Source organism: Oxyura jamaicensis, chromosome 3 (assembly GCF_011077185.1).
Source record: "Oxyura jamaicensis isolate SHBP4307 breed ruddy duck chromosome 3, BPBGC_Ojam_1.0, whole genome shotgun sequence".
Lineage (NCBI taxonomy): Eukaryota > Metazoa > Chordata > Aves > Anseriformes > Anatidae > Oxyura > Oxyura jamaicensis.
This window is the reverse complement of record NC_048895.1, coordinates 116814662-116842114: the sequence shown is the minus strand read 5'-3', so window position 1 is coordinate 116842114 and position 27453 is coordinate 116814662. Positions and strand designations below refer to the sequence as shown.

Genomic DNA, 27453 nt, shown 5'->3' with positions numbered 1-27453 from the left:
TGCAGCCTCGCCTCGTGGCTTGGTCTTTTCAAGCCACGTTTAATTTTTTCCCCCCCCTATTTTTAATTTGCACCCGTGGGAATGGGGAACGCAGCGCTGGAGCATCCCCACCCAGATCCAGCGTCGCCATTCGGCGGGGCGAAAAAGGCATTTATTGGGCAAAACCCAACTACTAGGAAAGAAAAAAAAAAAAAAACACAAAAAAAACAACAAAGAAAGAAAAGGGGCCAGGGATGGGTGGGGTCTTACGGGGCAAAACTATGGCATTTTGGGGGGATGCAATGAAAAATAAAATTAAAAATAAAGCAGCCATCGCTTCCTGGAGAAAACCGGGCGCGCGCGGGGCCGGCTCGCGATTCCTAACGGAGGTTTCGGGGCAGGGGGGCAATGGGTTGACTTTTTTGGCCATGGCAGATCCACCTCCAAATGGGTGCCGCGGGGCCGGCTAGATCTCGTTGTGCTCGCTGAGGTCGCCGGCAATGTCGTACTCACTGGAGCGGGGCGACATGCCCAGGTACTGCTTCAGGAACTCGCTAAACCTCTTCTGGTTGTTCCACTTCCTCGCCGACTTGCGCACCCCGATGAAGCCCCCGTACCGCTTCTGCACCCCTCGGGCCGCCGGCCACGAGCCGCGCGTCCCCCGCGGGAAGCCACCGCCGAGCCGCCGGGAAATGTCCTCGTCCCGCGACGGGAAAGCGCCCGGCGCCGTCCCCGCGCCTCCGTCTTCGGCGTCCCGCCGCCGCAGCAGCTCGCTTACCTGCAGCGGGCTCACCACCGCCTCCGCCGGCCCCGCGGCACCGAAGACGTCGGCACCGGTGGCCCCCGGCCGCGGGGCGGCTCGGATGGAGGCGGCGCACATCTCCCAGGTGGCCCGCGGCACGGCTTCGCCTTCGCACTCCAGGATGCAGACCTGCGAGGGGAGACATGGGGACGGGGTTCGAATCAGAAATCCCAGAAGGGTTTGATTGGAAGGGACCTTAAAGGTCATCAAATTCCAGCCCCCGGCCATGGGCACTGCCCAGGGATGGGGCACCCACAGCTCCTCGGGGCAGCCTGTCCAGGGCCTCGTCGCCCTCACCATAAAGAATTTCCTCCTAACACCTAACCTAAATCCACCCTCTTTTAGTCTAAAACCATTACCCCGTGGGTCCTTGGGCATCCCCCCACTTGTAGCCCATCCAACATGCTGGAAGACTCCCCAGAAAGTCACAAACAGCTCATCAACCATCCATCATTTGGTCCTAAACCCAGGCTTTTAGCCAACCCCTGGCTCCCAGAGGTGATGGAGATGTTGCCACGGCAGCTCCACTTCCCAAACCCCATCACCCACCGCCTCTCCCCACTTCCCCACTGGACCCCAAGCTCCTGTCCTGTCCCAGGTTTCAGCCAAACTCACTGCCGGGTATCTACACCATGTTTCATCAGCCACGGCCATGTCAAGGGAGGCGGTCCCAAAAGCCTTACAAAAGCCAAGAGAAGGCAGACGTCTCCCTGCAGACAGCTCTCGGGGTGGCTAAGCACGACTTCCCCTCCATAAATCCACGCTGGCTGCTCCTGTTGACCTTCGTGTCCTTCATGTGTCTGGAAATGCTTTCCAGGATGATGTTTGGGACCAAGGTGAGGCCGACCAGCCTCATCCCCAGATCCTCCTTCATGCCTTCTTTCCCAAGAAGAGACAAGTGCCTTCCCCGTGTCCCCAGGAACTTGTCCTGCTCACCACATCCCTCCAAAGGCCATCAAGATGTGGCCTTTGGGCCATCAAGAGCGACCTCAGCGTGCCATCACCTCAGCACCCACAGGCGCGTCCCATCGTGGCCGTGTCCCATCCCTTTCCAAGGGTCCACCGAGACAGGGCGCAGAGCCAGCTGGGGAAAGCATCCAGGAGAAACCATCCAGGAGACGACCCCAGGAGAGCCAAATCAATCAATATCCAGAGAAGTTGGGGCTGGAGGGCGTGGAAGGCAGGGCTCGTCTTCCCTTGCCTCATCTTTCCAGCCCGAGTTGGCTTCCTGGTGGGCTCTTCCAAATGCTTAACACCAACCTGAGAGGCCCTCTGGCTGAAAAATGCTGGTGTATGTCTCATAGCTTTCAGAAATGGTCACCAGCAAGGCCAAAGCCCTTGCAGAACCACTCTTTGCCATGGGCTCTCTGCTGGGTGGGAGGTGCCACAGGTCCCCACGTGGTGTCCCCACGTGGAGCTCAAGCACGTGGCTCTGCAGCAACTCACAATTTCCACGTCTGAGACCAACCGGGCTCTTCGGATGAAGAGAAAACAAGAAAAAATGATTGTCCCAAAGTGACTTTGGGTCTCGTTCACCTGCAGCAGTCCTTGTGTGGGTGTCCTGGGCCAAGGCGAGGTCCTGCCCCCAGGATCTCCAGACCTTTGTCATTGCCTCCTGCAGATGCTCGGTGTCCCAACAATGCTCCAGATGGGGATGAAGGATGAAGGACGTTGCATGCAGATAGCAGGTCTAGCTGATAGGCTTGGAGAGGAATCACCCAGGGCATCCAGCTGGAGGCCATCGGTGTCCTGCCATCCATCCACAACAGCCCCACGGTCACCTCGGGGTCCTCATGCTGTTGCCTTAATTCACGTGGAAATGGCTTCTGCCTCCTCGTGGTTCTCTGGGAGTCCTCCGAGCAAGCACTGACCAATGCTCCTCCGTGTCCAGAGGCAAAAGGCGCTGGGGAGGCTGCCTCCCACCTTGGGTTGGCATTAACAGTGCCACCGTGGGTTTGCACATCCCTAGGTGGCATCTTGAAGACCAGTTCCACCAGCTGCCCTGCCCCAAAGTGGCCCCGATGTCCCCAAAGTAGCCCCAAGACATCTTCAAGGAGTATCTGACGTGGCCTTGAGGTGTATCCGAGGTGGCCATGGTGGCCCTGAGATGCCCCTCGTGTCCCTAGGGTGTCCCCTTGGTGGTCCCCAGTTGGCCCTGGTGGCCCCCAGGTGGCCCCGGTGGCCCCATAGCAGCCCTGGTGGTCCCAAAAATGGCCCTGGTGGCCCCAAGGTGACCCCGAGACATCTTCAAAGAGCCCTTTTGGCCTCAAGATGTCTCCGAGGTGGCCTTGAGGTGTATCTGAGGTGGCCCAGAGATAAGCCTCGTGTCCCCTTACTGTCCCCTGTGTCCCCTCAATGTCCCCAAGATGTCCCCATCCTGCCCTGGCAGCTCCGATGGTGCAGGCACAGCGGTAACCTCAGGGCATCTCCTGTTCCTACCGCTGAAATCTCGGCTCTGCAGCCCTTGGAAAGCTCCGTAGACATTTCCAGCATCTTGGGTGAGGACGGATCAGCCCCACGCTGGTGGCGCTTCCTTGGCCACTGCTTTGGGAATGGTGGGGCTTTGTGCCAACCCCCAACAAGCCACTTCCCACGGCTGAGCCTCCAGGAACCCCCGGGCTCCTCTTCCTCAGAGGCACGACCCCATGAGCCACCGACCACCCCCGTCTCCTCCCCATCCCGCTGGCCAGCGTTCCCGGGAAGACAGAGCAGGAGGGGAGAGCCCCTTTCCAACTGCAAAACAACATTCTGGACCCAAATCAGCGCGATCGTGCCCCAAATCTTGCCTCCACTGGTACTGAGCAACGGGGTGGCTGCGGCATCTCCACCGAGCCTTTGGTCCCTGCTGTTTTGGGGCCCATTTCCCACCCCCGTGGGCTTCCCCCCGTGGCAGCCGGCCGCGGTTTATCACTGATAGAGAGGAGAGTGGCAGCGACGCTTCCCCGCGGGCGGAGGGGGGACGGGGAGGAAAGCAAAAGCTCCTGGCCAGAGCCCGGCCACGGCTCAGCGGAGGGGAAAGGAAAGCATCACGGGCAGGGACGGGCTGATTCATCCCTTTGCAGCGTGATATTTTCTCCATCACCGCGTCCCCCCTTCGGGCTGGCTGCCCCCCCCCTCCCGGAATATCACATCCCAGCTTGTATCTGCGCAGCACGGGTCCTGCTGGGGCTCGGAGGAGGTTTTTGGTGGCTTTTTGGGTGCTGGTGCCTCTGGCGGGGTGCGTGGTGGTGATGCTGGGAGCCACGAGGGCAGGAAAGCTGGGGATGAGGGGGGGGGGTCTTGGACCCGGTGGCCAGCAGAGCCCTGGGGCCAGCACTCTCTGAGCTGCCCCTTCCCTTGGGACCATCTCGTAGGCTTTGATAATGTCCCTGGGCACGGCCGCAGCACTTTAGGGGTGCCCGTGGAGAAGGGCCAACGACACCCTCAACGCTCACCGTTCCCGAGCACCCCAAAACCCTGGCGCCCTTCCCAAGAACCCCAACCCCCCAAGCCACCACGGGGGGGGGGGGGGACACACTTACGAGGACGTCGAAGCTGTCCCTGTAGAGGTGGCGGTCGCAGCGCAAGCAGTCCCCCCGGCAGTCTCCCCGCGCCCGGGCGAAGAGGCAGAGCAGCAGCAGGTCCCAGAGCACGGCCCTCATGGTGCCAACGGCAGCGGCTGCGGCCGGAGACAAAACCCGTCAGCCCCGGCAGGCGCTCGCTGACACCTCCTAAACGGGCAGGAGCGGCGCTCAGCCCTCCCCAGAATGATTTTTTTTTTTTTTTGGGGGGGGGGGGAAACGATCCCCTCCTTCCCCCCGCCCAGCTTCGTTTTCCCGGGGGTATCCCATGACACGAGTGCCAGCAGGGCTTATTTTAGCGCCGGGACGTGGCGGGGAGGCACGTCGGGGCTGTCCCCGAGCAGGACGTGGCCGGGGCTGGGTGAGGTGGAGCCCCCTGCCTGCCTTTCCCCGCTCCATTTCCCCTTCCCCATCCATTTCCGAGGGGCCTTTTGGGCGCTGCCAGCCCTGTCCCTATCTCGGGAGGTCCCAATGTGCACCGATGTGGGCATCGGTGGCACGCGGTGGTGAAGTGACGTGGCCGTGACCGAGCGCTTTCCTCCCGTATCGGGATGATTTAACCCGACGTTAAACCTCTGCTCCTCCTCAACCCCCCCCTGTGGCTCTCAGGGAAGAGGGACACGAAGTCTCCGTGGTGCCTGGCAGCGGGTCCGGGGGCACTGTGCCCTCCGGGGTGGGGGGAAGGTCGAGGAGATGGGAGCGGAGCCAAACGGGGCCGCGGAGATCGGGGCTGCCCTTGGTGGCACCTCGCTCCCTTCGTGCGAGCCGCGTCCTGGCCGAGGAGGTGGCTGAGATCTCCAAAAACCTTCTTCAGGCTCAGCCACGAGTAGGTGAGGAATCGTCCCCCTCCAAAAAAAATATGATTTCCCGGCTTTTCACAAATTTCTGATGGGGTCCAAAACCCACGCGCCCGGCGGCTTCGCCCCGGCGTGGGATGCTCGCGGGCGAGGAAGACCTCGGCGGCGGCAGCGGTGGCTTCACAACCCGTCCTCCATCGTCATTTTGGGGCACTTTGGGGGGTTTTGAGGGTGGGCTTGCTTTGCCTTTGCAGGCTGGGCAGGGCTCGGGGCTGGTTCCCGTTTATTTTCCACCGAGATGGGGACATCTTGCAACAGGAGCAGGGCACGCGCTGCCCGGTGTCACGGTCACCTTCCAGCTTGGTGACACAGAGCCTCGCCGAGCCGCTTGTCATTTGCCGGAGGGAAAGCTGATAAGGAGCAGGAATTAAGGCTTAATCTTCGCCGAGTCTCATTAAAACTGGCTGCCGGCGTGAGTCAGAGGATTGGCAGGATGCTCCCGGGAGAGGGCAAGCCCCCCCCTGTCCATCCGTCCCCCCGCCTAAAAAATCTCTCGGCCCCGCAGCGGGGCTGCAAACCCCCACCGCATGTCCCCGAAGGGGGTGTCCGGGGTGTCCCCAGGAGGGCACATCTGGCTGTGGCACCAGGGCTCAGGGATTACAGCCCGGCGGCTGAATGGAAAGATGCTACCGGGTGGGCAGGGTGTGAGCCCCCCCCCCAAAAAATAAGGAAAATTAAGCAAATGAACCTCCTCTACCGTGCTTCGGTGCTCAGCCAAAGCCCAAAACGCGCCCAGCCCACCAGAAGTGCTGCTGGGCGCACGCAAATTGCTCCTGGCTGGTTTTGGGGGGCTGGAGGGACGCGGCATCCTCCGAAACGTCGCGGTGAGCCCCGCCGCGTGAGCTCCTGGTCCGTCGTTATCCTCATTCATATCGGCATTAGGGTAAAAGGAATAAAAAAAGGGAGAGATTTGCTGGAAATGCAGCCTGCGGTCGTGATAACAGCAGGGTCTGGCTATCCATCAAGGCGGCCGGCTCTTATTTACGGCTCCGGGGGGGAGGACGCGGGAGGTGCAGATGTTTAGAGGGATTCATTTCGGGGGGCAGCGGACGGGACGGAGCTGGTGGGACATCGATAACCCGCGAGGAGAGGAGGAAGGGGGAAGCAGGTGCCGGCCGCGCTCGCCTTCGTTCGATTTGCTTTGATCGGGTTTCGGCCGAGCGGGAACACGGGCGGCGCGTAGCGTTTTGGGCTGAAAAGCAGCCGAAATGGGGCTGCTCGGGGAGACGCTGCGTCCTCTTCCCCGGTGGGAATCCTAACGCCGGGGATGGTCCCGGCACGCTGCTGCCGGCATCGCCGACGCATCCGCAGGTGTAAACGCGGCGATGCTTTGGGGATCAGGATCAGTCCTGCCGCACGGGGACGAGCACCGTGCCTGGAACCCAGCCGGCCCTAACGTTTCATTTTTTTTTTTTGTATTTTCTCCTAATCCCCACTCTTTCAGCCCAAAGCAAGGCCTGACCCCGGCGGGCAGGGAGATGTGGCCGGGCGGGAGCCGCACGGAAGGGGTCCGGCAGCCTCCGGCCGAGCAGCAAAATATTGTCCAACAGTGTCCCCCGCCGGCACCGGCTAAAACGCTTCCCCTCCCCGCTCCTCCAGAATCCAAAAAAAAATGCCAAGTTGCCATCGAAAAAAATAATAAAGAGGAGAAGCCAAGGGGAGCACAATGCTACGGCTCCTGCGAGGACGACCCAAACCTTTGTGCGGGCGAGCGGCGAAGGGGCTGGGGGGCTCGGGGAGATGCTGGGGGGATAAAGGGGGGTCGGGGCTGCAGCCCCCCCCCGCTGCTTCCTCGGAGCTCGTCAGAAAAACGAGCTCTTCCTTTTGTTGAGCCCCTCGCTCAGGTAATTGGCCATAATTGGCCCAAATTGCACACACTGCGGCGAGGCGATAAACACAGATGGGGCAGCGGCAGACCGCGAGGGGCTGCCGAGAGGTAAAAAGCCCGGGGAGAGAATTTCTCCCCCTGTCCATCCCCGCTCCCCAGCCATTCACTGGGGGCTGCGAGGGGGGAAAAAATAAATAAAAGGAACAACAGCAACAAAAAAAAAAACCCACGTTTTTCTCCCTTTTGTGCTGTGTCGTAGGGGGAAAGGTGCCTCCCGAGCCCGCTGCATCCCGCGGTGCCCAAGTTGCGAAGTTCCCTTCCCCTTTTGTCCTGGATATTAATAAATTTTTTTAAAAAAAGGGGGGGGGCAGAAACACCACCGGGGGAAATTTGTGGCGTGGAAGCTCCGCAGCTTCTCCCCGCAGGCCGTCGGGGACGGAGGCACAAAGACGGGGGGATTTTGGTTAAATCCAGCCGGCGAGCCCCCAAACCCCTTCGCCTCTCACCTGCCGCGCCCGCGGCTTCGCGCCGGCTCCTGTTGCATCCCTGGGCGGCTTGGGTCCAAAAAGGGGCAATTTGGGGGCAGGTGAAACTTTTATTTTATTTATTTTTTGGCAGGCTGAGCACGGCACCGAAGGGGCTGCTCGTGCAAGCCGAGCTATTTTCCTTTACGGGCAGATATTCCTCTTTAACCCTTGGCGGGGAGAGGAGGAACATCGCCCGAACGCATCGAAGCCTAAAAAAAAAAAGGGACCGATAAAAACCCAAGAAACCCAAGAAAAAATCCCCCCCCCCCCCCCCCCCCCAAGCAGGATGGAAACCGAAGGAGATCTCCTACCTGCGGGTGTGCTGTCAGCCGCCGGCTCCTCTGCTCTGTGACTCCTCTGGAGCCGGTGCCACGGTGGTATATATAGACGGTGTGCACACCCGGCCCCACACCTCCCTCCCCGTCCTCCGAACACGTGCGCTGCTGAGCCCACCCCCGGGGGCTGCCGGCTGAGAAGGCACCCGGCAGCTGGGGACCAAGGGTTTGGGGGTGTCCCCCCCCCCCGGTTACTGTCCCCATCCCTCCGTGGCCGATGAACCCCGTCCCCATCGTCCCAGCCAAGCGTCCTCCGGCGTGGCGGTGGGGGTTTGGGGGTGCTGGGGGGATAAGGGGTGTGCGCGGCGGTGTAGCTCCCCCACCCCCCGAATCCCTATCTAGGAGGGGATGGGGGGTACGGGGGGGGCGTCCCCCTGTAAAGGACCCGCAGAGAGGTGCTGGGTTTGTGCCTCGCAGCCTGGAGCAGAGCGCGATGTCCCCGAGCAGCCTGGGGACCAGGAGGATGGGGGGGTTTTGGGGCTGGGGGGTGGGGGGGCAGGATCCGTTTTGGGATGCCCAAGGGGGCTCTAGGGGCACCCAGCTCCCCAAATCCAGCACCTGGGCATTGGAGGGCACCCACCTCCACCCCCCCCCCCGTAATTTAGGGCAGAACGGGTTAAAACCGCCACGTTTCCACCAGGGACCCTCCGAACCCGCACCGGTGCAGCCCCAAGCTGGGGACGGGGCTCCCCCCGACCCCAAAACGGCCCCGGGGGGGGTCGGGGGGGGGTCGGGGGGGGAGGTCCCGGAGCTCGTCGCTCCGGCACGGCTTAACGAGCGCGACGGGCATCGATCGCGGGCGGGCGGCCGCGAATAATCGATGCCTGGCTTGGCGGACGAAGGGGGAAAATTAAAAAACTTTTCATTCGGAGGCGCTGGAAGGGGGGGGGGACCCCCAGGCCCTGCCTGAAAATAGGATGGGGCACACGCTCCGTCGGGTCCTCCCCAAATAAATGCGAGTCCCCCCGCTGCCACCTCGGGGACACGGCCACCCCCGGACCTTTCCCACACAAACCAGCATCGCCCCAGTTTGCCCAGCCAGGTGACATCCCAAATCGCCCCGCTCGGGTCTCCAAGCGTCCTTGACCACCCCAAAAACCCTTCATCGCCCCCCAAAATCCTTCATCGCCCCCAAAATCCTTCATCACCCCAAAAATCCTTCATCACCCCGAGCATCTTTCATCACCCCGAGCATCCTTCACGGCCCCGAGCATCCCTCACAGCCCCGACCACCCCTCGCCGCCCCGATCACCCCTCACCGCCCCCACGTCCCAATCCCAAAATCTGCAGCACCGTAGCTCGGAAATTCCCCGAAACAGCTCCCCGGGAAGGGCTGGCTGTCGGAGCCACACGGCTCCTTTTGTTTTCGCTTCGCCTGCTGAGCGAGCACGTTTCGCCTCCTGCCCGACACCTCGGCCCCGCGCGCGCCTGGGCGGGCATCAACCCCCCCCCCCCAAAGCCCATAAAAACCCCCCAAAAGTGGTGGCGCTGCCCCTGGGGAGCCGCGGGGCGAAGCGATTCCCGGGCTGGAGGTGGGGAAAAAGAGGGAAAAAAGGGGATTTTAAAATTATTTTTAATATCTCCAGCACTCGGCTTGCCTCGGTTTGCCATTAGGGGCACGCTGGTTTTCCGCGAATCGGGTGACGTTGTCTGAGGTCCCGGTAATTAACCAGGGGGGGATAATTGAGGTCCCGGTAATTAACCCGGGATGATTGGCAGCTGGGGGCAGCACGCCAGGCAGGAGCGATGCCCGGTTTGCGGCGTTTCCAAGTCCAGCACCCTAAACCCCGTGAGAAAGGGAACTGGGCTGGGATTTGGGGAGGATTCGACCCCTTTGGAGAATAAGGAGAGGATTTTTGTGGTTTCCGTCCTTTGGGGTCGCTCGAGGCAAAGAGCAGCCCCGGCAGGACCCCAAAAGGCTGCGATCCTTTTTTGTAAGGAGGACACGAAGCAGATGGGGTCCGGCACGAGGGGGACACGGGGAGGGTTTGAGAGACTGGGATTTGAGATTGGGATTTGGGGTCAGGATTGGGATTTGGGGTCAGGATTGGGATTTGGGGTCAGGATTGGGGTTTCAGGGCAGGACTGGGATTTGGGGGCGGGCTTGGGATTTGGGGTCAGGATCAGGGTTTTGGGGCTGGATTTGGGTGCAGAATTGGGATTTGGGGTCAGGCCCGGCATTTGGGGGCAGGATCAGGATTTTGGGGGCAGGATCAGGATTTTGGGGGCAGGATTGGGATATGGGGTCAGGACTGGGATTTGGGGGCAGGATTGGGATTGGACGCAGGATCAGGATTTGGGGGCAGGATCAGGATTTCAGGGCAGGATCGGGATTTGGGGTTCAGGGTTTCTGGGCAGGAATGGTATTTGGGGTCAGGGTCATGACTAGGGGGCAGGATCAGGATTTCAAAGGGCAGGATTGGGATTTGGGGTCAGGACCAGGATTTAGGGGCTTCGTTGCCCCCGAGCTGGCGCTGATCAGTGGTGACCACGCTCCCCTGCTGCTGACTTACCCCCAGCAGTGACATTTTGGGGACGAGGGGGGCTCCAAAATACACCCAGTGGGGTGAGGATGAGCACGATGAAAGCTCTCCAAACCCCATGGGACCACCACGGTTCCCCTTCTCACCCAACCTGGACCCGCACGGCCCCGAGGGCCGGATCCTGACCCCGTGCATCCCCCCTGTAACCCCCTCCCCGCTGTCAAAACCCCCTAACCATGGCAGGGGCCACATGTGGGAGCGATTGCTCCAAAATCCCAATCCTGCCCCCAAATCCCAAGTCTGTCCCCAAATCCTGATCCTGCCCCCGAATCCCAATCCTGCCCCCAAATCCCAAGTCTGACCCCAAATCCTGATCCTGCCCCCAAATCCCAATCCTGCCCCAAAATCCCGATCCTGCCCCCAAATCCCAATCCTGACCCCAAATCTCAAATCTGCCCCCAAATCCTGATTCTGCCCCCATCCCTCCCCCAGTGCTGCTTTCGGGGTCTCCCCCCCCTGCAAAGAACCAAAAGGAACGATGCCTTTCCCCTAAACACCCTTCCTTTTACCGTCCCAGGTGGTTTTTACCCCCAAACCTCTCTATGTCACCACGACCCGTCCCCCTGCACCCACCCCAATCCCCCTGGGCTCTGCCCTAATCCCACAAGGCACAGGGGTCAGGATTTGTGCCACCTCGCCCCAAATTCTGCTTTATTCAAAATAAAATTGCCCCCCTTTACCCGTCCCACAAACCGCCCCGCAGCGCTGACCTTTTTGGGGGAAAAGCTCCCAAATTTAGGCAAATCCCTACCAGCGCTTCAGGGCTGGGGCAGAGTTTTGTAGGGGAAATTTTGGGGAGGTGGTGTGGTGGGTGTGGGGGCCACGTCCCTAAATACACATGGACATGCTTTTGGGGTCCAAAACCCACCCAAATAGCCCCAAATTGCCAGGTTTCTGCTCCACCCTTGGGGCCAGCACCCAAATAACGGGGTCGGGGGTGTCGAAGGCGTCCCCCGACCCCAAGCTCCGTCCCACAAAATAAATCATCCCCAAGGAAAGTCTGGGCACCCCACAGTCTCCGATGGACACGGGGCGCTCATTTCCCACCCATTTTCCACCCTCCAAAAAGCCCCAAATTCCCATACCCAGTCCCCATTGCTCCGTGCTGCTATGGGGTGAAAAAAAGGGGTTTTAGGCTCTATATGGGGATTATTTTCTCGCCTTGCACCCCCAGATCCCATATGTACCCTGTGGGGACACTCATGGGGATTAATCGCTCCCTCTGTAGGATTTCAGGGCAGGATTGGGATTTCAGGACAGGATCGGGATTTGGGAGCATGATTGGGTTTTGGGGACAGGATCGGGGTTTTAGGGCAGGATCAGGATTTGGGGGTAGGATGGGATTTGGGGGCAGGATCAGGTTTTCAGGGCAGGGTTGGGATTTGGGGGCAGGATTTGGATTTGGGGGCAGGACTGGGATTTGGGAGCATGACTGGGTTTGGGGGCAAGATTGGGATTTGGGAGGATGATTTGGTTTTGGGGCCAGGACTGGAGTTTCAGGGCAGGATCAGGATTTGGGGGCAGGATTGTGACTTTGGGGCAGGATCAGGATTTTAAGGCAGGATTGGGATTTTGAGGCAGGATTGGGATTTGGGGCAAAATTTAGCTTTGGGGTCAGGATGGGGTTTTGGGGTCACGATCAGGGTTTCAGGGCAGGATCAGGATTTGGGGAAAATATGGGATTTGGGGGCAGGATCAGGATTTGAAGGCAGGATTGGGATTTTTGGGTAGAATTGGGATTTGGGGTCAGGATGGTGTTTTGGGGTCACAATCGGGGTTTGAGGGCAGGATCAGGATTTGGGGGCAGGCTTGGGATTTGTGGGCAGGATCAGGATTCAGGGACAGGATCAGGATTTGGGGGTAAGATCAGGGTTTCTCTGCAGGAATGGTATTTGTGGTCAGGATCAGGATTAGGGGGCAGGATCGGGATTTCAGGGCAGGATCAGGATTTTGGGCAGGACCAGTATTTGGGGTCAGGATCGGGATTTCAAGGCAGAGTCAGGATTTGGGGCAGGACCAGGATTTGGGGCCAGGATCAGGATTTCGAGGTGCAGACAACACCACGTGGGAGCAGAGTGTGGCTCCACAAAGCACCAGCATGGATCCGGACAACTGGCACAGCCCCAAATCCCTCCACCCGGCCTCACTCCGGGGGAGGAAACCCCTAAAAATTTAATCAAATGGGTTTTCCAGTCAAGAAAGAAAACCAACCATAAAGGGATTGCTCCGCTCGGCATCCGTGAAACCTCTCATCCCACCCAGCACCCACTGCTCCCCCCACACCTCCCAGCATGCTCCTGAGGGTCCTGGCCCCAAAATACCAAAAAAAAAAAACCCAAATCCTGTCACATCAGCGTGCTTTCCAAGAGAAAAACTGCCACATCACCGTCGCCTTCACACGTAAAGGCTCTGAGTCACCGGGATGTGCAGCGCCTCTTAATAGGGTCCGAACTGGCCTGGTTGGGCCCGGCGATCCCACTGCCGGGCTCACTTTTTAATAAATCTTCATTAATTTGTTTATTTAGAGGGAGGTTTTATGGGATTTTGGGGGGAAGGCGCTCGCTCCTGGGACCACAGCGTCCTGTGGGGGTTGAAGACAAACCCCACGGCCTGCGGAACCTCTCGTGGGTCCAGTCTGCTTGCTGTGACACCGGGGAGGATGAGAAATGTGTAGAAGTACCCAAAAAGCGTGTTTTTGCCACCAAAAGGTGCTGTAGATGGGGATAGGGATTGGGGTTCAGCACAACCTGCCCTTATGCTGAATGGCTGAGGGAAAGGTTGGCAGGCGGGGTGCTGGGGGTCCCCAAAAAGTGGCTCCATCAGTGGTGTCCCCCAAAATTGTGTCCATTAGTGGGGTCCCCAAATGTGGTGTCATCAGTGGGGGGTCCCCTAAATGTGACTCCATCAGTGGGGTCCCCAAAAATTGGCTCCAACAGTGGGATCCCCCAAATGTGGCTCCATCAGTGGGGTCCCCCAAATAAGCGACTCCATCAGTGGGGTCCCCAGAATGTGGCTCCATTAGTGAGGTCCCCCAAAATTGTCTCCATCAGGGAGGTCCCCTAAATGTGACTCCATCGGGGGGTCCCCAAAATGTGGTGCCATCAGTGGGGTCCCCCAAAATTGCCTCCATCACGGCGTCCCCCAAAAGTTGTGTCCCCCCCAAAGGATGCTCAGCAGTGGGCACGCTGCCCTTTTTCCCTTTTTTTTGATGCTTTTTTCTCATCTTTCTGATTTTTGGGGTGCTGAGGGGGCCGGGTCCCTTTGGGCACCCCCAAAATTCAGCCCCAGGGCGCCTCCCCACGCATTTTGCAGAATTTTGTCCCTAGCGGGTTCCCGTTGCTTGCCGCAGAGCCTAATGGGATTTGTAGTTCTTCCCGCATCTCCTCCATTACGCATGCGCACAACTCCCCGCCCGGCCAACTTGAGCCGGGGTAAGCGAGCCGCTCGCCGATTGGTCACGGCGGGGGACGGGGCAGGCGGTCGCCGGCTCGTGATTGGCGGGAGGGCGCCTTCTCCTTTCTGATTGGCCGGGGGCGGCCGGTGGGCGGGGCCAAGGGACGGCGGCGGGAATTGCGACGGCGGCGGGGCCGGGCGCGAGCGGCTGGAGCGGAGCGGTGAGGTGAGGGGGGGAGGGGCGGGGGGCGCTGAGCGCTGAGGGGACCTGAGGGGGGGGAAGGGCCCTAAGGGGGGTCTGAGGGGAGAAGCGGGGGCTGAGGGGGAGAAGCGGGGGCTGAGGGGGAGAAGGGTTTGGGGAGGGGAAGGGGCCTGGGGTGGGGAAAGGCCTGAGGGGGACTGAGGTGGGGAAGGGCCCTGAGGGGAGAAACAGGGGCTGTGAGGGGGTCTGAAGGGAGAAACGGGCTGAGGGGGCCTGAGGGGAGAAACAGGGGCTGGGGAGGGGAAGGAGTCGGGGGGGGGGAGGGCTTGAGGGGGTCTGAGGAGGGGAAGGGGTCTGAGGTGGGCAAAGGGCTGAAGGGGGGGGGGCTGAGAAGGGGAAGGGAGCTGAGGGGAGAAGTAGGGGCTGAGGTGGGGAAGGGTCTGAGGAGGGGAAGGGTCCTGAGGGGAGAAACGGGCTGGGCAGCAGAAGGGGGAGAAAGGTCTCTGGGGGACGGCTTGAGGGTGCCTGAGATGGGCAAAGGGCTGAAGGGGAAGGGCCTCGGGGAGCCCTGAGGTGAGGAAGGACCTGAGGGGAAGAAGCAGGGGCTGAGGGAGGAGAAGGGGTCTTGGGGAAGGGGAGAGCTTGAGGTTGGAAAGGGGGCTGAGGTGGGGAAGGCCCCTGAGGAGAGAAGCGGGCTGGGGGGTGGGGGAAGGACCTGAGGGGGGTGAGGAAAGGCCTGGGGTGGGGAAGGGCCCTGAGGGGAGAGGCAGGGGGTGAGGGGCCTGGGGTGGGGAAGGGACAGGGCTGGTGCCTGTGGTCTGGGGGAAGGTCAGGGTTTGGGCTGGGTGTTGGGGAGGGGGAGTGTGGGAAGTTGGGTGAGAAAAATTGAGGTTTTGGGGAAGGAGCACGGGTGCGGAGGGAGCTGGGGTGGGTTTGACCTGTGCAGGTGCACGGGGAGGGAGCTCTGGGACACGAGGGGAGCGAAAAGTTTGGAAACGTGAAGGGTTTGGGATCTGGGAGCAGGGCACAGCTGGTAGGAAACCGGTTGGCAAAGCGCAGGGAGATGTTTCATCCCTCGACGGATCGGTACGGTTACACGGGGGGAAATAAGGCTGCGAGAACTCGTGCCAAACCGGTGTTTTTGTCTCACTTGGCTTCTTTAAAAGTCAATTCTGCTCAAGCGAGCTCGGCTGCTCCCCAGCAGGCCTCCTCCTCCCTTTCCTGCCCCGCTCGGTGGACGTGTCCGCCGGGCCCCTTTTTCTTTTTCACAAAGCTCAGGCTGCCGCGGGCAAATCGATGCCGCTCCCCGTGCTGCCGCACCCCGCTGTGCGGTCAGGATTGTACCCGATAACGCCTCCCAGTTACCATGGATATGGGCTTCCTCTCAGAGCCTTGCTCTAGCCCTCCTCGTGCAGCTGCATCCCATCATGATGTACCTGGAAGTATTTGCGCTCGGCAGTTGGTGAGCCGCGAGGTTTTGAGCTTTTTATCCTTATTTTTCCAGGGTTTTGCTGCGGATTGTCATGACTCCGGGTGTCTTCCCCTGATTCGCCGGGCCGAAGCGGGAGATGGCGACGGAAGCCAAGTACAGCATCGTCCGAGAAGTGGGCCGAGGGAGCTACGGGGTGGTTTATGAGGCTGTCCTTAATAAGACCCGAAGCAAAGTGGCCGTGAAAAGGATGCACTGCGACGTGCCCGAGAACGTGGAGCTGGCTTTGCAGGAGTTCTGGGCCCTGCAAAGCATCCAGAGGCAACACGAAAACGTGATCCAGCTGGAGGAGTGCGTCCTGCAGAACGGCCAGGCCTTCCAGCCCATCAGCCACCGCTTCAGGAAGTCCGACAGCCACCTGCTGCTGATCGAGACCTGCCTGAAGGGCCGCAGGTGCATGGATCCCAAGGCCGCCTGCTTCCTCTGGTTCGTCATGGAGTTCTGCGACGGCGGCAACATGAACGAGTACCTGCTGTCCCGCAGCCCCGACGCCCAGCTCAACAACAGCTTCATGCGGCAGCTCAGCAGCGCCGTGGCGTTCCTCCACAGGAACCAGATCGTGCACAGGGACCTGAAGGCCGACAATATTTTGATCTCCCACAAGCGTGGCAGCCCCATAGTGAAGGTAAGGGGATGAAAACTCTGCTCTGGCGAGTCTTCTGGTAAGTTTTTTGTGATGAGCCCTGCTTGTAGCTCGTGATAAGGGTGTCGAGATAAGGGCTGGGTTTTAGGAGCCTTGGAAGGAAGCGGAGGTCACGATGGTTTGTATCTCTCAAGTCCTTCGTCGCCTGCTCGTCCTGCGGAGAGCTGCAGCTCAGGGTTGTCAGCTTCTGCGTGCCAGATAATCGGAGAGATCAGCCACAGACGAAGCAATGTTTCCTCTTCCCTTGAACATTAACGCATGGTCCTGTTACAACAGCGCACGCTTCCAATCTCACCGCCTCAAGCACACAATTCTTAGCTTGAGGGAAGGTGGGGAATGCTTGGGCTTCGTGTGAGCTGATGAACTTCACGCACAGCGATCGGAGATCTGGTTCCCTCTCCCCAGGGAGGGCAGCAAACATCAGGGAAGGGGTGAGGAACGGGCACCGAACCGCCAGGACGAGGCGGCTCTGTTCCACGAGGGCTGCCACCCGACAGCCGTGGGGGATTTCCGACTGGAATTTGTCGGGGTGCTGCTTGTAAACGCCCTTGGGAGTTTGGTGTTTGCGAAGAGCTCATTTTCCTTCTCACCTTCCTCTTTGCAGGTGGCAGATTTTGGCCTCAGCAAGGTGTGTCAGGGGAAGGGGAACGTGAACCAGCACCGCTTCTCCTCCGCCTGCGGCTCCAACTTCTACATGGCTCCGGAAGTGTGGGAAGGGCACTACACGGCCAAGGCTGACATCTTTGCCCTCGGGATCATTTTCTGGGCTATGGTCGAGCGGATCACCTTCCGGGACGGGGACACCGAGAAGGAGCTGCTCGGTGAGGATTGGTGCTTTTTGCCCCAAAAGTGCAGAGCGAAATCCCTTCTCTCTAGCACAAATTTCTCCTGATTTAGCTGCTGTTCACGTAGGGTTTCCAGGACCTGAAAACGTATCAGTAAGGCAGAAGGAACGCTTCTTACGTCTACACATTATTATGTTCAGAAGATCATTCTTCTGCCAGTGAATGTGTGTGGCTTTTGTTGGTTTTTTATCCCCAGAATACTTTGTGGGGTTTAAAGGTCATGGGAAAGATCGCTTTTGGCTTCATTGCCACCAGGCTTTCCTTTCCCCAAGGAACTCTGCTCAAAGGAGGATTGGCCCTGCTGGACACCAAGGAGTTTTAAGACAGAAAGCTCTTGGTGAGGCGTCTGTCTTCACGGAGCATTCCGTATCTGTAGATTTCCATTTGCTCTGGAGTGTTTTTAATGCTCCCTAAACCCAAACCTGCCCTGCCTGGAACTGCTTTTAGGAATTTTGCTTCTCTCCTTGACTTGGCACCTCCAGGGGACGGCAGCACTGGAAGGATGTTCCAAGGAGCCAAACTCTAAGCTTGGCAAGGATGTTTAGGTCAGCTTCGCTGCTCCCTGGCTGATTTTCCTCGTTTAGAGATGCAGACTCAGAGGGATGACTCGCCCGATGGCCTGCTCTGTCCGCCCCCATCCTCCAAACCCCCCACATACGCTCACGCTTGGAATACTCGGTGCTCAACGATTTCAGAAAAATATATTGCGGTGGGAAAATCCATCTCGAGAGCAGAGAATGCCAGTCATGCAGATTAGCATAATAATTACAGGCATCTACCCCGGCTCTGAGATCACACAGTACCTGTCCGTCTCCTCAACGCTCACATCTTTAACTTAAAAGGGATTTCTACACAGGGACTCCGATAAGCTTTTGCACTACCCCTTTAATTATTTTTTTTAAAGTAGGCTCGGTTCTAATTGTATTATTTATTTCTCTTTAAAACGCCGAACGTTGATAAATGTTTTAGTTCCTGCCTACAAAAGCAAGCAAACGGCTGCAGCTGGGACCAAAGCATGAACAGATTTCATTAAAATAGCCGCCCGCCGACTCGAGATAAGGACTTTGCGTGGCCAACCTTTTCCCCACGCAGACAGGTCATTGCCTTTGAAACATTTATTCTTCTTCTGGCGCAGGGGCAGAGCAGCCTGGGCGACCAAAGCTGTTTTTACCGTCTGTTTGGGAAGCCGGTTAATCATTTTTCAACAAGCGGGGAAATTATTTAGATGACCGGGAGTAAATTTACATTTCCCTTCCTTAATCTCGCCGGGGAGAAGTTGGCGAACGGCAAAAGGCGTGTGCTGTCATTTTAATTGAAAATTGTTTGACTTGCTGAGCAAACAGGGTTTGTGTTTAACTCTTTCAAGTCGCCCGAGCCGAGCTCAGTCTCCTCCCTTCGAGAGCTTCCAGGCCTGCTGTCGGGGCAAGCCAGGATCAGATGGAGGAGGTTCATTTCAGTATTTGACTTGGCCTCCTAATCAGTGATCTTCCTGGTGATCTTTCAGATCTTCTGCCCTCCAGGTTGCCTCTCCCTGCTGTGCACGACAGTATTTCTGTAGATGTTCCCCTTGTTTAAGCTGACTCCTTCTACCCTGTGTTCAGGAACTTACATCTGCCAGGGCAAGGAGCTTATTCCTCTGGGCGAGGCGCTGCTGGAGAACCCCAACATGAAGCTGCAAATCCCCCTGAAGAACAAGAAGTCCATGCCGGCCGATCTCTGCGAGCTCCTGCACGACATGCTGGCTTTTAACCCCAAGGAAAGGCTGGATGCCTTCCAGCTGGAAGCCCGCATCAGGCAAATCTCCTACGGCAAGAAGCGCCAGCGCTCGCTCTCGTAGACCAAGGGCGCTCAGGTTAGTGTCTGCCAGGCCCCTCTCGGTCCCGTGGGGGTTCCCGGGGCTTTTAGTTGCTGACCTGCTGGCCGAAGCCCTCTAAATCGAATGTGACCTGGGGCAGTCCTGAACACTTAGCACCAGAACCACCTCATTAAGTTAAATGTGTGGGAAATTTGGTTGAATTACCCCTGACAAAGAAACCTCTGCCTCTTTAACGGTGCGTGATCAGGGAATTGGTGCTGTGCCTCGATCTGCCTGTCCTTCATCCGAAATCTCAGCTGCTTCCATAAACGAGGGCAGGCTTCTGCCGTTCCTCCCGCACTTACCCGTGCTGTTTGTCCCTTTTGTAACGTATTTGCTAAGGAAATAAAACCCAAGGTGGGTGAAGTTGCTGTATGTCTCTAGGTGTGCACCTTGGGTATGTTTAGGTGGTTTTTTTATGTTTTCCTGCCCTGGGCTCGTTAACACAAAGGCCTTGACCCAGCCTTGCAGCGACACTGACTCACTTCCATGCCCATTTTTCATAAAAACAAACAAAATTCCCAATCCTTGCGAGTTTTGGGTGACCTCTAGTCTCTACACGGGTGGAGGTTTGAATGCCCGATATAAAATCCAAGGCGTTCTGTTGGATTTCATGTCTTCGAGCAGTTAACAGCAAAGACATGGAGTCGCAGAAGGGAGTTTCCAGGATTTTCAGCTCCTGTTTTCTGCTGTCATGGGCATCGTGGGGTTGAGTTTGTTGCATGCATCGTAGCGATGAAGCCTCTTAGGTCCTTGTAAAGCGTTAGTATTTATGAACTAGCCTGGAAGTCTTCCTCCTGATGTATTCCAGAATCACCTCTCCTCTTTCACACCTGTATCGCTTATTCCTCTTCTAATTACTTTGTATCCTAAAGACCTTCTTGACTTCAGTCCTTTCAAATTTCATGTTCTGGGTTACAGTAAAAGCTTTTGTTTACAGATCCGTAACCTTCTGTTTTCTGTTACCCAGTTCCTTTTCCTGTCAGTTCGAAGGTGAACGACCCCGACTATCTTCATCCTTTCTTGTCATCATAACATTCCTCGTAATCATCACACCTCGGCTTCGGTGCGCTCCTAATTGCTCAAAGGATGTTAGTGAAAGCATTTTAATTAAACAAGCCTCTTCCCAGTGCCCATCTTGATAAAGCTGTGCTCTGGTGTCTCCGTTTCCAAATTACCCACTTCAGTTTTCCCCTGGGCCAGGTTAGCTGCCGTACGCCTTCCTCTTTACTAATTGCAGCCTTCTCCTGTCTGCCTAATACTTTCTCGAGTGGTGCTACATCAAACGTTGCCTGAAATCTCAGTGGACAAACCAACTCCACGTATCCAGGAGCGTCGGTGTTGTCACCGACAGCTACTCCAGCAGCCTGCTGCGCTCCGCAGTTCCGGGGGCTCCGTCCCGGGGCTGGCCCGGCACGCTGTGATAGCAGCAGTGCCACTAGTTGGCAGGCCAGCCCTGAAGTGGTTTGTTCGACAGGAATCTGCAAGAACGTCTGCCCTGAAAAGCCCCTGTGGTCCTGCGGTATGGTCAGTGCTCTTGCCAAGTGTGTTCTTTTGTAACTTCAGCGTCTTTCTTTCATAGGCGCTGTGTCCCACCACGGTCTGGAGGCCTCGCGGATGGTGAACGACTGATTTCTTTCGCGAGGAGCGGCTGGATCAGGAAAGAACGAGACACAAACCTTGCAGGCTTCCAGTTTTCCCAAACGGTTGTATTTAAATGGACGATAACTTTATTTATTTGTACAGTAATTTTAAGAGAACTACAAATATTTTATTTTTGTGCAACCCCCCCCGTGCTTTTTGTACTTGTGTTCTTCTACGCAGCGAGCAGGTAGGTCAAAGCTTGGCTGGAACGCCTTGAACTGTTCGGCACGGCCGCGCAGGAGTTTCTGAACCTGCTTTCCGTTGCGTGTCCTTGGCAGGTGTTGTCTTTACCAGGTTTAATTGGAGTTTTTTTTTTGTGTTAATTCTTCGCTCCGTGTTGCCGGGTCACGTAACTAAGTGATGGCTGCCGAGTGAGCTGGCAGAGCGTTCGGTGTCTGTTCTGCAAAGTTTTAACAGAAACAAAAAATGTATTTTCCTCCCAGTAGCTTTTGAATATTCTTGCTTAGATTAACTAAAATGCTTTCTTAAAATAAATACAAAGAATGTTAAAGATGCCAACTCTTGATTAGAACGTATGCGTCACTAACACTTAAAGTAGCTTAAGGAATCGTGCTTCCTGCTGTGCTAGCTGCTTGTGCCAGCTGTTCTCGCAAGGGAAACGCGAAGGACTGAACTGGAATCTTGGCAGGTAAAGGGGGAGTCTCATTTGCACCCTGTTTGAGAAATATTTCTACGTATCAGCAAGCTGCTGCTGATCCCTGCTTTTCTCAAGAAGCTGGGAGCTCCTGAAAGCTTCCTCCGACGCTCTTCTGATGCGCAGGGCTGAAGTAGTGCCCTTCAGGGACAGCTCCCTTCTATGGGAGAGGAACAAACTGCCAAAAAAAGGCAACTTAGGGAGCAACTTTGCCGCACAGAAGACCTTGGCTGACTATATTTTTCCCACCCTGTCCTACTCCAGGAAGGTGGGTTTTTAAGCAGCGTGATACGAGCTAAATTCAGGGAAAGCATCTTTCTTCCTGCGCTGTCTTCATCCAGGGGCTCCCCTGGCCTTCCAGGGGGAGGTGCGCTGCTTTCTCACCTGCTCCCCTGGCCGTAAACTTCAGCCTTTGGCCGTCCTGCTCAGCCAAGCAGCAACTGAGCTCCACCTTCGTTGTTCTGCTTCGCAGAGCTGCCCCTCTGAAGTAGTTTCTTCATCTTCCTAATCCCGTAGCTGCTCCAACTCCCTTGTCTGCCCTGCCATCTGCTCTCAGAGCAGGCGAGTGCTGCCAGCCCCAGGGGACTTTTTTTACTTGAGACCAACTCCCTTTTTCTGGAATTCCGATGGGTCCGCACGCCCTCACGGCGCACGGAAAAACGTCTTTTTTCTTATTTCGCTTTCTAGAAGCGTATCCTCACAGCTGCTGCTGGTTTTAGCTCTCCGCACATCCCTCGAATCTCCGTGCTTCATAAATTAATAAAATGTTTGTTTTATTTCTTACTAATGCATTAGAGTGCAGCAATACTCAGCATCTGTTTTTTTTTCTAAGTGCCATGTGTGATTCTAGGTACGGTAATTCAGGAAGTCTTATTCTAATACCGGCCGAGTGGGTAAATGAATTTCTGCACTGACAACCTCTAATTTAACTGACTGCTTCGGGAAGGAGGGGGGAGAATCCCGGAGCTGCTGTCTGTAGCTCTCAGAAAACAAGCTCAGGATTCAGAAGTGATCTAAAGGGTGCACGTAGTGTCTGCACCAGGGAAGGAGCAGGAAAAAATGGAAGAGGGAAAAAATCCACGGGATCCTCCGGGATCAAAAGCTGCATGAAGCCCTCATAACAATATTATGGCAGAGAAAAAGGGGAAGCTGCAGAAGAGTTGGGCAAAGATCTACAGCAGGATATGGGAGCTGGGGAGAAGAGGCTGGGAGCTCGTTTGTTACGGAGATGATGAATTCCTGGTCCTCCCTCTTCATGCTACGGGAGCTGAGGGGTGTGTGGAGGTGTGGCACGGCGCACAACTGGGCTGCTGAACGCTGCAGGCGTGTGAAAGGGCTCCGACCGTGGAAGTTTTTAGAAGATAAATCTGTGAGTGGCTTCTGGCCAGCGATTTAGAGCGAGCTTTTGTTCAGGAACTTCCTAAACTCAGCTGCTGCTTGGGGCTGAGGTGCCCCGTGGGCTGAGGCGCCCTGCTCCTACAGCATTTCATCCTCCAGGCTCTTTAGGTGCAAGGCATCGGGCGGAACAGCAGAGCTGCTTTCTTGGAGCACCAACCCCTAGGAATTCCTGCGCCGGGGTAAAGTAGCTGGCTCTTGGTTGAAGCTGCTGCTCTGGTGACAAGAAAGGCCCGTGACGGTGACAGTGAGTGACTGTGGTACACTCAGGCCGAGAGCAGCGCTGTTGAGTGCGTCGCTGGGTGGCAGGGCTGAAATTGGGTGCCTCAGCACCCTTCTCCCTGGGCTTTGGTGCTCCCCTGGGGCAGAGCACGAACCTCGGTGACTAAGGATGTGCCGCGCCGCTAATTACCCGTGGTCCCAATCTCCTGAAACGATGCAAGAAGGGAGAGCGATGCGGCTCTGTGATTCAGCCTCGTATTTCACCAGCCAGCGAGCGTGAAGCTTCGCCCTTCTGCTGCGACTGGGAGAAATGTGCAAGTTGTTCCTCATTGTTCTCTCCCTGGGCCGTGCGTGCATCCGAGCAGCTCGTTAGAATCGCCTCCAAATGCCATTCGTCCAGCGGAGGCAGGCGCTGAAATTGATTGCTTTGGATTAAGGACGCTTCAGACTAGTTAACTTTTTTTTTTTTTTCAATGGGACAAAAAATATCATCGCTCACAGAGATGCGAGATAGCCGGGGGCAGAATGTATCAAGGGTAGAATTAACTACATGCCGCGGCCCCAGGCAGGATGAAGTCAGTTAACGCTGGTCTATCTGTCTCCAAAATTAAGCACCGCGTCCAGCTCGTTGATCAGCAGAACCCGCCGTTAATCACAGGGCCCGGCACGTCTCACCGCACAGCAGAAGCAGGAGATCTCTTCCCCGTGCCGGCTTCTCTTGCGGGCAACACGTGAAGACACCCATGTGCCCCGGCTGATGGCGTGCGGGAACATCGTAAAGAGTTCGGCTCTGAGAAGGTAACGAGCTCGTACGGCTCGAGCTGTCAGTCCCTGTTGTTCTTTTAAGGTTCTTCTTACACTCTTAATTGATTTTTGCCGAGGCTTTTTTGAAGTCGGAAGCAGAGGTTCGCTCCCGGTAAGGCTTGCTTGGCTCGCCTTTATTCTCGCGGAGCCGCAGGATCAGAGTATTTAGATTAAATTGTTTTTAAATGGAAGCAACGTGCGCTCTGCCGGTGTTATTCACCCCGCCGAGCAGTGCCTGGAGGGAAAAGCCCCTGGGCTGCCCTACAAGAGGGGCCGCGGTCCCACCACGTGCTCCACGGTGGCAGCAGGACACAGGCGTAGTACCCAAAAACCCATCGCTGTTTTCCCCCTTGTAGCTCCTCCAAACCTTTGGTTGTTAAGTTCCGGAGAAAGCCGCTTCGATCCTGGCTTTTTTCATCTTTTCCAAGCTGTGCTGAGAGTCCCAGCCCCAAATAACCGAGGGCACAGATCCCTGCGCTCTGCTGGGATCGAGCCCCTGCTTTCACAGCCTTGTCACCTCTTTTTTACAGGCTCCCCTAATCCTAGAGACCCAGGGAGCTTGCCAAGCCAAACAGCATCACTTAAAATACACCAACGGGAAACAAATTCCCGGCGCTACTGCCTGCAACGAGGCAGGAGTTTGAAATCCCGGTGTGAGGGGAGGGGAGATCTGCCGAGGGTGACACTTGGTTTGCACAAATTCTGGGGGAAAGCATCATGGATGGAGCCTTACCAAAGGCAGGCTGACGACTGCAGGCTGGTTTGGAGATGCTCCCTAAGGCAAACAGGCACCCGCGGAGGAATTTGTGCACGGTGACTCCGGGTTAAAAAAGCAAATAATCTTTTCCATTGACTTCTCACCAGTGTCTGCTGCAGACAAGCCCCAGATGATTTCAGCTGTCAGCCTGGCACGGAGGAGCCTCAGCTTTTTGCTTACAGGAAAGAGCGAGGCCAAAACCACGGCATTCGACTTTTTCCCCACAGTTTTTAACAGACTGAAAGAGGGGAAAAGAACATCAAGGTAGCTGTGGTGCTGCAAGAGTTTAAACCCAACGAAGCAGCTCCAGGGGTCATGACGGAGGCTGGTGCTCTTTGGAAGGGCCCTTGGGGAAGGAAACCCCGCGGAGCCACAAAGGCTCTGAACAAATTCATGCCCCTGGCTGAGACGGGGCAGGGGAGGTGGCAGCACCCAATAAATCGATGCCAAACTGCTCCTTGCATGGGGAAAAGGCCCAGCGAGGAGCCCGAAGGTTTCCTGCTGCTTACCCGTGGTCTGAGTGCTGCTGTTTCACCTTGCCTTTGTGTTTTTTTTTTCTAAACCACTCGTTCAGTCTCATTAACCGAGGCCGATGAGCACAGCCTGATCACGACTGCTTTTTTGAACTCGGGCTCCTTTCTGGCTCCTGTTTCTCTTGATTTAATTTTCTCCTTTTCTTGCAGATTCCCCGAGCCCCCGGCGTGCCGGCTTAATGCCCTGCAGGCGGGAGGCCGCCCCCGCTGCTGCTGCACCACGGACACGAGCGAAGAAGGCAAACCAAAAACCCGAGCTGGCAGGAGGGGCTCGGTCCTTGGGCACCTGCACAGCCCGGCCACCCAGCCAGCTTCTGGGGCACGAGGCTTTGCAGGCACCGGGGAGGCTGCCTGGTGTCTTCAGGTATTTCTGGTTAGTTACTGTGGTTTTTTTCTCCTTATTTCTCTCTTTTTCCAGTTCACTTTTTGATAACGGTTAGAGCTGCTGGGGTTTCGGCAAGCTAACTGCGGCATTGAGTTACCAGCTGGACACAGGAGGTGCCAACCAGAGTCTGAACATGGAGATTCTTTATTTCCCCCCCAGCTGAACAACATTTGTTCTGCTAAATTTGTCCCTCCCAAACGTCGCTGTACAAACTGCCCCCAACAGCAATGTCAGCAGAGCGGCTCAGCCACTCCTGCCCGTTCATCTCAGCCTCGGCAGCCTCTTGTTTCATGGCTCGGCTCCTGCAAGTGATGCTTTACCAGGCTCGAGCACCTCGATTTTGGGGTGGCATCCCCCAGCTGCCCTTTAAATCCCCAGCTCCCTGCTGCGGTCACTGGGGCTGCAGCCAGACGTCCTTCCCCTGGAGCTGGCCCCTCAGCGCGTCAGACCCCGGGGCTCCTGGGAACAGCTTTTTCTCTATGAAAAGGTAGAATCGTGGCCAGACCATTCGTTCCTCAGCAGCAGTGTGCTTCGGCAACGGGCTCAAGGCACGCTATACCTGGGCACAGGACGTGCTTTCTTCTTGGGGTGAGCACGTGGGGACACCCGCATGACCTGGGCAGCAGCCCCAAGCCCTCCAGCAGCGGCCAAGCACCACTGGGACGCGTGGCAGGAGTGGCAAGGAGCAAGGGCAAAAGTCCCCGTGGTCCCTGGGGAAGGAGGGAGCCTAGGAAGCAGCAGCCAGAGGCAGCCCCCAGCCCCAGCGGGGCCCCTCTGCGAGCAGCAATCCCAGGCCAAAAGCAGCTCCCTGCAGCTGGGGGGGGGAACAGGAGCTGCTCCGCAGCCCCGAGCGCACAGCGGGAGAGGTGGGCGCACTTAGCAGGCTCTTGCTAATCGCTCCGGCGCTACCGAGGCAGGGGCAGAAGAGGATTTGAAAGCAACAAGGAAGAGGTGTATAAATAGAAGCAAGAGAAATATTGAACCTGGCAGAGCTGCCTTTCGCATCAGCGAGCGCAAAAGCACGGCAGTGGAAGCGGGGCGCGCGCCCTGGTGCTCCTGCCCCGAGCTGGTTATTGCTGCTCCTGCTGCACCTGAGCCTCTGAGCCTGTTCCCCCGCTGCACTGAGGAGCATCAGCATCCCAAAAAGATAGCCCAGGAGAAACGCAACGCACTAAAATCCTGTGCTGCCTGAGCTAGGTGAGCGAAGCACGAACTGCTCCTGGCATTCAGAGCAGCGCTGCCTTTCGCAATTAATTGTTGACAGCAATTAGCTGACTTCCTGCAGCACAGCTCGGGAAGGAGGTGGTGCCTGCTCTGACACGGGTGCTGTTTTAACCAAGGAAAGCCAAACTCATGTAATAACCCCGAGTTTCGGGGGGGGGTGCAAATAATAAATCGGTGGACAACTGGAAAAAGCTTCCTCGTGGCTGAGCCACCCCCTGGGCCCGAGGACCACCAGCCCGGCCAGGAACAAGCCAGCCCAACTCGCCCAGCCTCAGCCCGAGTTTGATATTTGGGTGCCAGGTCCCGTACGCTGCCCCTCTGCCCACCCAGCATTAAGTGCGGCTCAAGGGGCAGTCACAGCGCTTCAAGCATCGGCACAGCAAGGCTCTGAGCGGCCCCTTTCCTCCCCCACGGTTCTCACTTTGCCTCGGCTCCTTCCATTTTTTGCAGCTAGAGCTGTTGTGAAACCCTCCTGGCCATCACGGACTTATTACTGGTTGTTCCTGGTGCGTTTCAAGCCCAGGAACGCCGTCAGCCCGTCACAGCCGCAGCGGGAAGCGCGGTTTTGCTTCACCCCCCCACCAGTCTGCGGCGTGCAGGGCAGGCAGCGGCCGTGCCCGGGCTCGTGTCCAGGCACTGCAGAGCCCACGCGTTCTGCTCGAACCTGCTGAGACCTCGCACATCCGAGGGCACCTGCTAACAGGGCCGGCTCCCTGCAGGCAGTGGACACGTCCCAGCATATTTTTGAGCGCAGGCAGACGCACGAAGCAGCAGCTCGGGGATTCGGCCCGCAAACCCCAAAGCCCAGGGTGGATGCAGGCAGGGCGCGCAGCAGGAGCGGGATTTGGAGGAGCTCCCCGTGCCCAGCGGAAGAAAAAACCTCAGGCTGGAGCACAAAGGCACTGCTCGTTCGGCTGCGTTCATCCCACCCGCTCGGATCGATTCATCGCACTGCGAAACCCACCCCAGCCTCTGC

General features: G+C 57.3%; 3 protein-coding genes across 7 annotated transcripts in view; 1 reads left to right on the top strand and 2 right to left on the bottom strand.

Moving 5' to 3' along the window:
- PNOC (prepronociceptin) overlaps positions 1-7919 on the bottom strand; it is a 15015-nt gene extending 7096 nt beyond the window's left edge. Inside the window, exons 1-3 of one of the 3 annotated variants that reach the window (XR_004749290.1) lie at positions 7865-7919; positions 4303-4491; positions 389-910 (exon numbers count right to left, since the gene is read on the bottom strand). Coding sequence is in view for 2 of the 3 variants with exons in the window: in XM_035321248.1 (XP_035177139.1) it covers positions 446-910; positions 4303-4422 (585 nt within the window). In the remaining variant the exon portion in view is untranslated. Of the gene's footprint in view, positions 1-132; positions 911-4302; positions 4492-7864 lie in introns of those variants that run through there. The other 2 variants (XM_035321247.1, XM_035321248.1) reach the window with 2 other exon arrangements.
- A 5994-nt stretch (positions 7920-13913) lies between these two features.
- Positions 13914-21018, top strand: LOC118164006 (serine/threonine-protein kinase PDIK1L-like). Of its 3 annotated transcripts, XM_035321246.1 has the most exons (6): positions 13914-14032; positions 14777-14787; positions 15533-16140; positions 16763-16979; positions 18605-18855; positions 20441-21018. In XM_035321246.1, the coding sequence occupies exons 3-5, from the start codon at positions 15595-15597 to the stop codon at positions 18838-18840; spliced, it is 999 nt and encodes a 332-aa protein (XP_035177137.1). In that variant the 5' UTR covers positions 13914-14032; positions 14777-14787; positions 15533-15594; the 3' UTR covers positions 18841-18855; positions 20441-21018. The 3 variants fall into 3 exon arrangements, with proteins under 3 accessions (XP_035177137.1, XP_035177135.1, XP_035177136.1); XM_035321244.1 differs by lacking the exons at positions 13914-14032; positions 14777-14787 and adding an exon at positions 14587-14599 and having other exon boundaries at positions 15531-16140; XM_035321245.1 differs by lacking the exons at positions 13914-14032; positions 14777-14787 and adding an exon at positions 15210-15230 and having other exon boundaries at positions 15531-16140.
- The window catches only part of ELP3 (elongator acetyltransferase complex subunit 3), a 92675-nt gene continuing 85768 nt past the window's right edge, over positions 20547-27453 (bottom strand). The window contains exon 15 of the mRNA XM_035321241.1: positions 20547-20902. Coding sequence (XP_035177132.1) covers positions 20856-20902 — 47 coding nt within the window. The 3' untranslated portion in view covers positions 20547-20855. The remainder of the gene's footprint in view (positions 20903-27453) is intronic.